General features: G+C 35.7%; 2 protein-coding genes across 2 annotated transcripts in view; one reads left to right on the top strand and one right to left on the bottom strand.

Annotated features, from left to right (window-relative positions):
* Window positions 1-1,621, top strand: part of LOC111619261 (ankyrin repeat domain-containing protein 7-like) — a 20,717-nt gene extending 19,096 nt beyond the window's left edge. Inside the window, exon 9 of the mRNA XM_023360942.1 lies at window positions 1,467-1,621. Within this exon, the coding sequence (XP_023216710.1) occupies window positions 1,467-1,621 (155 nt within the window). The remainder of the gene's footprint in view (window positions 1-1,466) is intronic.
* A 240-nt stretch (window positions 1,622-1,861) lies between these two features.
* Window positions 1,862-4,179, bottom strand: LOC111619282. The gene has a single exon (XM_023360964.1). The coding sequence runs from the start codon at window positions 3,747-3,749 to the stop codon at window positions 2,250-2,252; it is 1,500 nt and encodes a 499-aa protein (XP_023216732.1). The 5' UTR covers window positions 3,750-4,179; the 3' UTR covers window positions 1,862-2,249.
* Window positions 4,180-11,607: the final 7,428 nt, after the last annotated feature.

Below are 11,607 nucleotides of genomic sequence, written 5' to 3'. Positions count from 1 at the left end.
CTATAAAAGAAAAAGGATTCAATTATCTTATCCAAAATGTGGATAGTCTCCCAACACTTCTTAGCCACAAGCACACTTTTAAGGAAAAAACAAATGCCACCTTTCGGCAAAAACGAATACTCCAATATGCAAAATAAACAACGATGTACGTCACTCCGTACAAGGGATCACTAAAACAAAATAAAAAATCAACAAAGATTACCTAAAAAATAATTTAATTTTTTGAACAAAATTAATTAAATCGAAATTACTTATATTAGTAATAAGTTCCAAAAAATTCTCCAACGGAATAATAGAAGTTCCAAACACACTTTCCCGAATTTTTTCTAACTTAGAGCATTTAGCAATCACGTGAAAAGCATCCAATAGCTGATCATCCTTACAATACATGCAAATTTCTCTGCGATAATTCTGTAAAAAATTAAGGGAATTACATCTGATTTGCATTACTGTGGCACCAATATTAAAAGAAAAATTATTATTATAAAGCGAACAGTCAAAAAAAGATTTATTTAAGTGCTTGTACCAATCATTATAAGAGCTTGCATTAACTCGTTGATTCAAATCCAGAATAAAATTATCAAAATAATTTAATTTCAAAATAGAACAACTATCATGCTTATTTAATAATTCATCAAAATTAATACCATTATTAACACAAATTTCCCTTAGACTTTTAGATCACAGAAAGTCCTCCTTATTAAGCACATAACACAAACAAATTCTGCTCCATCGTTTTTCATCCAATGCAATAGTCCTAAAAGTCCAGTTCAAACATTTATTCAATAATGTAAAAGACAAAGGTAATAACGAACATTCCATAAAAATCAAATAATTTGGGGTACAACGAGACAAACCAAACAACTTTTTTATAAAATTAACCAGAACAGGATCCAATTCGTCATATTGGTATCCCCAAACCTCAGATGCATATAACATAGATGATTTAACAATTGAATTGAAAATCCTTAGACAATCTTTCAAATTTCGCAATTTCGCCGATCTACACATTTGAATAACTTTATCAGTTTTAACAAAGGCATTCTTTTTAACAGTCTGAATATGATATTTAAATTTACCATTAAATCTGAATACAACACCCAGATATTTATATTGGGAAACTATCTGTATTACATCATTCCTAAACCACCATTTATCCAATTTAGCAAGTTTACCACCATTACGGAAAACAACAACTTTAGATTTCATAATATTCAAGCTCATATTATTTTCTAGTAAATATTTATCCAAAATATTAATAAATCCTTGTAAGCCTCTAACTGAGTCGGCAATTAAAACTATATCATCTGCATAGGCCAATATTTTAATGTTAATGCCATTCACCTCGATACCTTCATAGTCAGAATTAGTTATTTGTTCAATTAAATCATTTAAATATACACTAAACNCTTGGGATGAAATTGTTGCAGGCTGTTTCAATTATATTAATACTGTTATCAATGTAGGTACGTATCTCCTCACGGTCGGAGGATGTGTTGGTGTGCAAGTTTGCATGAAGAAAAGAATGCAGGCCGTCCCAATCGGCCCTCTTCAGGTTAAATTTGCTCCGTGTATGTCGAAGATTGTCCGTTTGGGTAATGCCAATGTTGAAGCTGATTAGAGCATGGTCATCCATTGAGTCGTCCAAGACCTTCCACTCGCTGATATTTGAAAGGCAGCCAAGGGAGCATGCTGCAACATCAATCCAGCTATGCCCCTGGCTGGAAACAAAGGTGGGAGGGGAGAGCGGGTTATTGATAACCTGAAGTCCATTGCGAGCGAAGAACTCTTCCCATTTTCTGCCACGACCGTCCAGGCGGTCTCCTCCCCATGTGGGGGAGTGAGCATTAGTGTCCCCCGCCAAGATGTAGAAAGCGTTAGGGAAGACATCCATACTATGCTGGATGCTTGACAGTGTTTCCTCAATGTCACTGTCCTTCGGGGAGTAAAAATTTATGAAAATATATCTGCTTCCGTAGAAATTCATCTCGGTACAGGACAAGAACTGGGTGCTGACATTTTTATGGTGTAGCATGGGTAGCTCATCGTTAGGGGTGATGGAGAGTGCCCAGGGATAATCTGAGGTACCACTCAATGTGATACAGGTGCTCGGTAAGCAAGCTGGCTTGTTTCTAATACAGTAGGGCTCCTGACATAGAATAAGGTCAAAGTTATTAATTTTAGCTGTCATGATAGAGGTAGCTGCTATACTCCTCCCTGTGTTGTATTGCAGAATACGTAAATGGTTATTATGGCGTTGGTCCATATTCTGTTCTTTTAATTATGTTAGATTTGATCCTCTTGTAAACCTGGCAGGAGCCATCCTGTGCGTTGTGTGTTGTGTTTTCCGCCTTTTCTTGCCTGTAGTTACAGCAGACTGCCGGCTTTTCCTTGTTATTACATTGTTTAAAAGTATGCTCTTCTGAGCAGTGACTGCAAGTAGGAGTAGGCTGACTGCAGGATTTCGTCGAATGGCCGTACCTGCAGCAGTGGAAACATTGCAGGACCGGACAGAAGTCTGAAACCCTGCACTTTGACCATTCAATAGAAGCCTTCCCCAGCATGAGAAGCTGCTTCCTCAGGGTAGGCTTTACCTGAATCACCCAGTTAATATAGTCCTTTCCTTTTCCTCCCATGCTAAATTTAATTCTAAAAGCATCACAGAATTCTTCCTCAGAGTAGTTTGTGCTAAGAGTGTCGTTCTGCCTGTATATGATAAAAGGTAGTTTTTCTCTGCTAACATGAGTAGGGACAGAGTAGATTGAGATATGCGGCAGGCGTTTTTTTGGCTTTTTAACAGATATTTCTGGGATTTGTTCCTCTATGTATTGCTGGAGTTTGTTGGCATCATCAAGTTTCTTTAGTTCTATAGCTACTCCTCCTCCCGTAATATTTCTCATTCTATCGACTCCGATTCTGAGCTGAGATGGTTTTATCTTGTCATGTATAATTTTCCTCAGTTTGTTACAATTACTTACCTCCCCGTTTTCATAAAGTAATAAGACCTCTGGGTTAGCATTCAAAACCTGAGGTCTGGTTAGAGGGTTGATGGTTTTTCCAGATTGTAGTACAGCAGAATAAGTTTTCTGTGGTGGAATCTCCATGGCGTTTTGTGTACAGAGCTGCTCCACTTTTTCTTTAACAGAAATCTGGTTTTCAAGGATTTCTTTTAGTGGGCCCTCCTCAACAAGCCTGTCGAGTTTCCCTGACAAGCCATCCACCTGAGTAATGGGTGCATCAAGATCTAGCTTGTCCACCATATACTCTACGCCGTTCTCTATTTTTTTATTGCTCTCGGTGATTTTATCAAGTTTTGTGTTCACATCCTGAAGCATGTGGCACAGTTTTTGGTAGTTATCCTCCAATTTATCATGAATTCCCTCAAGTCTTCCACTCCTAATGGGGCTTGATTTTGGGGGATGCAGGACAGGCATAGGCGGTGTAGCTTCTGCAATGAGGATATCGTTGAGTTTTTGGTATGGTGTCGAGTCCCCTCTCGATGTGTTAGAGGTTGGGGGTGAGAGAGTTTCCTGTCCACCTCCAGAGTCCATGCACTTACTTGGGGATAAACAATTCTTTTTAATAGTGGCAGCGGCCAGGTCAATAATCTTTTCAATTTGGCCACTAATGTATTTGACGTTTTGAGCAGTGCTCATACGTTTGTAGGATTTTTTAGTGCAAAATCCTTTTGTTTCGTCGGCAATTTTGTAAGCTTGCTCCAAGAATGAGTCCAATATTTCCGCTTCCATAGTATCTTGGAGTAGTAGAGAAGGGGAGCAAAATAACAAATCCAACCAGGCAGGTAAAGTGTGCACAATAAAACACTAGTGTAGAAAAGGTGCCCAAGAATTTCAAAAGGTCCCCCGATGAGTAGCTCTAAATACAAGAGCGTAAACCAGGTAGGTTGCGCGACGCACTGGTCCAAACATCACACAGACTATCACCGATCCAAAGTTAAAACCTGACGCACTAGTGTCGAACCCACAGCAACACCAGAATTGATCAAGTCAGATGCCTACTAAGGGTCCACTGTGTGTTGGGGGAGGCCAAGCAAACTTGGCCTGTGGCAACACAGAGCTAGCTGCCTGACTGCTGGCTGGTAATGCCTCCAAAAGCGAACCGGCCAGCTGGGAAGACCAGTCTGCTAGATAGCAGGTCTCCCCAACAAAAAAGAACAGATAAAGTATACTCACACCCCAGCACAAAATGGCAGTCGTCTTCTGTTTTCTTCTTGTAGTTCACAGCACATGGGGAAGCTAAGATGGCTGCCGAGAAAATCACAAACCTTAGCTATATAAGCAAAGCTAAAAAGTTAGGCTTAGCAGAGCCAAACCTAACCGCTGCCCTAAGCCTAAAATAAGCCTATTTTCCTACACTTTAGTATAGGAAGAGCTAGACTAAGCCTAAAATCAGGCCTAACTACACAAAACAGAAAAATTTTGGAGCTGAGAAAAGCACAACCTTCTCCTCTGAAAGCACACTAACTGATAGAGGCTCTCCTCCGACTCCACGAAAGGTAGTGACTTCTATTGTGGTGTGTCGTCGCAAAGGAACTGTGGACTCCGCCGCTTATATCTTCCGATCGTCCGCCGTGATCAGCAACAGCATCTCGTCCGCCCCGGGGCTACGACCGACGCCGAAGTTCTCACACTCCGCATCTTCGAGGGAAGAATCTAGTGAAGGACTGTCGATTGCCGATGTAAGCATATATGTTAACAAATAAACGGCTTTCTTGTGTAAAACACTTGTCGTCATTTGCCTCCTCCGTCACCGCCCACATACAACCTTCCCTTAGGTCCATCCTGACGCGGGATTAATAGATCCCACCTAGGAGACGGCAACCTTACACAGGTGCCGTGAAGTGGGTTTCAAGCCCCCTATCTCCCCCGGATCGGCCATCTTACATTATCTGTTAAAATTATTTTAATAAGTATAATAATAAATATTATATGGTTGAGCATTTTAATTATATATACATCTTTCAGAACTAATTATATGAATATGACTTAGGAACATTTGAAATCCAAATAGTAAGCTGCAAATTTTAAAGTTATAATTAAAATAATTATAAAAGAAAAAATATACTTATGCTTATAATATTGTCTATTTGTTTCTTTTGCAAAACATAATTAAATAAAATTTGCATAAATTTTCTCATCAATCTAACATTTGTAAAAGTTCTCTGTTAGGACTACTATTATATAATTCCTCACTTTTTTCAGTTTTGAAGAAAAATTATGTAGTCTATAAAAAGGAACCTTAAGTTAAAAAATTAAATTTTTCTTTTTTTGAATGCATCTTGTTCTATAAATTAAGAGGAGTGTATAAAAGAGTGTTTCTAGCTTAAAATATTGCCAAACATTACTAGAAACACTTAATGTTAAAACTTAAAAATGGATAATTTCAACTGTATTTATATATATACTAGCAGGTGGGCCCGGCATTGCTCGGGCAAAAGTAACAATAACTAAGATAAAGATTATTACATTACAGTCAACCTTACCCGTTTTCATAGAATGCAAGAATTGGGTCCCCTTGTTTCCAGACTAATTAGAGAATTTTTAGATGGTTCTAAAAATATGTTTGATTTCCCGCAAAAACGAAAAAACTGCATCTGTGCCTGTAAATCTTGCACGTCGCTTTCTCTTAACAATTCCATTGTTACGTAACACTTCCATTGTTACTTAAAACTTCCATTATTGATGGAAGTGTTAAGCCTTAATCCTGTCTTTCTCCCCCGGGGAATTTCGAAAAATTCCTTCTTAGTGTGCGTTCTTGTGACATACCCTAACTGTGTACCAAATTTCAACTTTCAACTCCTAACCATTTGGGCTCTGCGCTTATTATTATTATCAACCCATCTCGATTATATATTAGATACACAGAAATACTTTGTATAGTTTGATAGAAAATGTATTTCTGTCAAACTATATAATTGAGATATTATTTTAGGTAATACTAAACTAAAGCAAGTGTTGATATCGCAAACTGTGTATGAACTGACAATACCCGTGCAACACCACTTGAAACAAGAAGAAACCTGTTGTTCAGTTGCACACCAAGTTATGGATGTGTGAACAAATGCATGTATAGTCTTAGATTAGAATAAAGTTTAATTCTAAGTTAAAGGACTGCCTCATCATTGTTTAACAACAGTTATAACCCGGGAATGGAAAATTAAGTATTGAAGACTAGAATCACAGGAATTAAAAGGAAATAGAATTAGTTTGGTTGGTTTGTTTAGTAATGGCAATGCAATACTTGGGCAATCTGCCTAGGGGGATGCCTTCCGGGAGGTCTTTTTAAGGGAAATTGGCCCACATTTAGGCATTACAGACGTGGAGAAAACCCAGAAAACTCCACATGGCCAGCCCGTTCGAGCGAGGCGCAAACCCACGACCAACCTCCCAGTGTTCAGGGAACAAAGATCACTTGGCCACTGGTCGGAAATAGAATTACGAAACCTACAAAAGAAAAATGGCCGGTCAACTAGCTATATGAATAGAACCACTGTGTAAAGAAAACTTTGATACATGAAAGACACAGATGAAGGCACTCCTGATCAAAAACGATTTGTGGGAATATGTCAGCGGAAAAAGAAAGAAACCAGAAATTATACTTGAAGATGAAAGTATAATGAAGGCGGCAGAACAATGGGACACAGCCGACTTGAAGGCAATGTGTGATATAATTCTCGCCATAAGCCCAGCAGAATTAAAACAGACAAAAGGATGTGAAACCTCACATGAAATATGGAATAAGCTATATGAAATTTTCAATCGAAAGGTCCTGCAAGAAAGACTATGCTACTAAAGAAATTAATTCTCAAGAAAATGAGGAAAGGAAACAACATGGCAGATCACGTAAGAGACTTTTTCAATATAGTAGATATGTTAAAAGAAATGGAAATCTCCATAAACAAAGAACTATAGTAGAGCGTTGATTTTCCGAATCAATTGGGGACTGAGATTGTTCGTATAACTGATATTTCGGATAACTGATTTATGTACGAAAAAATAGTTTAACATATCCGATGTCGAAATTTTATATCTGTTGCGTGTCGCTTTGCGTTGAATTTTCGTTGATGTTAAGCCTAACAAAGACTATTGTATCATTAAAAATTATTTCTTTATTTTGTACAAACAAAATAAATATATTGAAAAATATAAAAACAATAAAAAATTATACTTCAGATGTTAATTTAGTATCAAAAACGTAAAATATTTGAGTAGCCCAAGACATAGCCAAAGATTGAAGTGCCACAGCACAGGCAAAAATTTAAATTTGCAGACTGGAATTCTTTTTCGGATGATTGACTTTCGGAAAATCGATGCTCTACTGTATTAACAGTACAACTGCTATATAGTGCTATATGCTACCTGACTCATTTGAACAATTTCAAATTGCTATTGAAACACAAGAAAAACTTCTTTCACCAGACACACTCAAAATAAAGCTAACAGAAGAGTATGGGGAATGAAAACGAAATGACGATACAGATGATTCAATGAATTTGGGTGTGCTGTATATAAGCAAACAATGGACGAAACAATCAGAAAATAAGGGAGCATTCAAATTCAAATACCATAACTGCTGCAAGATAGGCCATAAGGCGAGAGAATACTGAGACAGAAACAAGCGAAAACCAGCAAGAGCTGCAACTACAAGCCTAACGACACAAAAACAGGAGTCATATAATGCTATTATTATGGTAAATAAAGGAAAAGAAAATCTTAAATGGTGTCTAGACTCAGGTGCTTCATCACACATGTGCAATGATAAAGCAAGATTTTCTAACATTGAAACATCCCACACAAGTGAATTAAACTTGGCCAACTCATCTACAATGGAAATCAAAGGGATTGGTGATGTAATAATTGAAACAAAGGAAGGATTTCAAGCCAAATTGGAGAACACACTCTTTGTACTAGAACTAAGGACCACCCTACTGTCAGTTGAGATGATAACTGATCATGGATTCAGTGTTCTATTCAGACTATTCCAAAAGAATCAGGCAACTATCATGGATCTGAAAAACAAAAGTGTACACATGCAAGCATTTAAAGAAGGTGGGCTATACTATGTGAAAGAAAGGTGGGAGGAATCTAAACTCTCTCGAACAAATGTTAACAAAATGAAAATGTAGCATGAATGTTTAGGTCACTTAAACAAAAGGGACATATGACACATGACCAACAACCTAAATGTCAAAGGACTAAATATAGGATGAAAAGAAGAACTTGACCCCTGTGAGATCTGCATAAGAGGGAAACAAACCAGATCACCATTTCCAAAGCAAAACGAAAAGACATGCAGATAAATATTAAAACTAATTCATACCAACATTTGTGGACCAATGAAAACCTCATTATTGAGTGGACTGAAATATTTCATCACATTTATTGATGATTATTCTAGATGGTATGAAATATATTTCATGAGAAACAAAAGTGAAGCTTTTGAGAAATTCAAAACATACTTAGCCTTTGTAGAAAATAAAACAGGAAGGAAGATAAAGGCAATAAGAAGTGACAACGGAACTGAGTATACTAATAGAGAATTTCAGAACTTCCTGAAACATAAAGGAATTAGGCATGAGAAAATAGCATGTTACACACCACAACAAAATGGCATCGCAGAGAGAAGAAATAGAAGACTAGTGGAAATGGGAAGATGCATGCTACTCCAGGTAGGATTAAGAAAATACTTTTGGGCAGAGGCTGTATATACTGCATCATATATTAGAAACAGATGTCCATCAAAGAGCCTGGAAGGCGACATACCCTTGAAATTATAGACTGGTAGACATGCCAACAATCAAATATTTTAGGACATTCGGTCAGATGGCATTTGCATTAGAAAAGAAACCAGGAAAAGGAAAATTCCATGAGAAATCTACCAAATGCATATTTATAGGCTATTCTAGTGAAACAAAAACATATCGTCTATGGAACACAAAGACTAAAAAAGTTATAACAAGCACAAATGTAAAATTTATCAATGAATTCCCAAACAACTCAAGGGACAATACCGAAATGACTGAAGATGACAGATCCCACGGAAGAAAAAGACTTGATAATAAAGAAGTAGAATTAGATATCCTTGAACCTACTAAGGAACAATTACAACCAGAAGAAAATACCTCATCCAAAAACGAAATAAACGAAAGTGAAAACAAGCAGAATAATGAACTGTAATAACTGTAAAATAATGAACTGGTAAGAGCGAGTGGGAGGTCACGAATAGCTCGAACAGGACAGAGGGGAGACCCAGAAAGGAGTATAGAGTGAAAACCATAGAAGAATCTGCCACAATCAATGAAAAGATAGTCAAAGACAACGTAGATCCTTTGACATATAAAGAAGCCATGGAATTGAATCACTCAGCCAGATAGTGGGCTGCCATGGAGGAAGAAATGGAATCCTCGAGAAAACATAAGGTATGGAACTTAATGGAACTGCCAGAAGGGGCAACAACTATAAAATGCAAGTGGGTCTACAAAGTTAAGGAAAACATCACCGGCAGAACATATGAATAGAGTACATGGATACTAAGAGCAACACTTCTGATCCACCATAAACGCATAACTAGCAAAGAGATCATTAAGTAAAGATAAGAGTCTCTTCAAGAGGGGGGTAATACTAAACTAAAGCAAGTGTCAATATCGTAAACTGTGTATGAACTGGTAACACCTGTTCAAGACTGCTCAAAATAAGAAGAGACCTGTTGTTCAGTTGCATGCCAATTATGGGTGTGTGAACATGTATAGTCTTAGATTAGAATAAAGTTTAATTCTAAGTTAAAGGATTGCCTCATCATTGTTCTAACATATTATATTGAATGTTTTCTGTCATAATGAAAAAAAAATTTTATTAGTTTTTAAAATGTGTATAATAATTCTAACTAATACAAAATGATTTTTTAAAGAAGAAATAGAAAAACTATTCTATCTCTTACACTCATTCATTTTCTGATTATGGTCTGCTTTTGATAATAAATTAACATTTAAAAATCATATCACTACAATAATTTAGGGACAATTTGATTTATATTTCCATTTTCTGTTCTGCATTCAATCTGTTGTTATAATTTTCAAAGTCTGATTTTCAATGTTTTTCAATCAGTTTTCTATGGAACACCATGTTGTATTCTGTAAAACCATCCTAGACATTTCATATGACTCAGAATATGACTTATTTTTATTGAGAGTCATATTAAATTTTAAAAATATATTAGTTTAATTCAAAAAATTAACAAAAAGAATTAATTAAATTCATATAAAATTTAATATAAAGAATTTGTTTTATGCTTTTGTAGTACTATGACATATTTTTATTGATTTGTGCCAGTGATTGGTTATTAGTTTATCTCTATTTATATATTAGTGATCTTGTCTGTCCACAGATGATTTTTCTTTTATTAATTGACAAATAATTAAGAAAAATTTCATAGAAACACATTACTAGATTCAGTGCTTTCTGTAAACTGAATATATTTATTTTGAATTTTAGCATTAAAAATTTCCTTTGGCAAATTACTTGCTGTTCAAACATTCTCCCAGTTTTTTATATATTTAGGAATATTCCATCACTCAGTATAATTTTAAAAATGTTTAATTATGTTTTACCCATCTGAATCTTTTATTATATTCTTACTATATTAATACAGTCAAACTTGGTTAATTTGAAGTTCAAGGAAAGTGCAAATAATTTCAAATTATCCAAAATTTGAAATAAATAATTTCATTAATAATTATTAAGTAATACAAATATATCATAATTACTTTGGTTGTCACATTTACTTCTCAAGCTTAATTCACATTGTGAGCAAATTGCTGGTGAAAGCTGAAGAACAGAGTGAATAACATATCATACATGACATAGTTTCCGGCAAATTTTACCATTTTGCAAATCACTCAGAAGTTCGAAACAATCAAACTTTTTCACTAGTGAAAAAATTTTGCCACTTATCTCAGTGCCATTTGTTTTCTGGTTTCTAGTAGTTTTTAAGAGGATTAGAAAATCATCACAGATATGACATCAAAAATACAACAGATATGACATCAAAATTAACCATGTATTCTGAACCAATTACAGTGTGTACATGACAAAAACAAACAAAAACAAACGTTTTTGAACTCCTTCTGAGTCCTTCATCAGGTTTTTTAATGATTCCTCAATAGTTCTTTGTTTAGGAATAAAATTTGAACAAGAGTTTGAATATAAGTTTGAAAAATTATTAAAACCACATTGTGCCTGCGCAAAGAGTCACCCTACCAGAATTCAACGAACGGCTAAACCATGCTGTCAATCGACTCTTGCCAGGCCATTGACAAAACCATTTCCTCTTTATAATTTATGCATGTAGATATAAAACTGGATTTAAAAATGTGCACAGCCTCCAACCACCTGAGGCCCCCACAGCATCCTTTCTGAACAAGAGTTTAAATATAAGTTTGAAATTTTTCAAACTTATATTTGAACTCTTGTTTGAATTTTATTCCAAAATGAAGAACCATTGAGGATTTGTTAAAAAACCTCAATGGTTCTTCATTTGGATTTGTTAAAAATGGATTTGTTAAAAAACCTCAAAGACTCAGAAGGAGTT

This window comes from Centruroides sculpturatus, unplaced genomic scaffold (assembly GCF_000671375.1).
Source record: "Centruroides sculpturatus isolate CEXI.00-Female unplaced genomic scaffold, Cexi_2.0 scaffold46, whole genome shotgun sequence".
Taxonomy (NCBI): Eukaryota; Metazoa; Arthropoda; class Arachnida; order Scorpiones; family Buthidae; genus Centruroides; species Centruroides sculpturatus.
The sequence above is the reverse complement of the archived record's forward strand: the minus strand, read 5'-3'. Positions and strand labels throughout refer to the sequence as shown.

Excerpts from the sequence above, each read along its gene's own strand:
- LOC111619282 (XM_023360964.1), bottom strand. The coding sequence starts at position 3,749 with ATGGAAGCGGAAATATTGGACTCATTCTTGGAGCAAGCTTACAAAATT.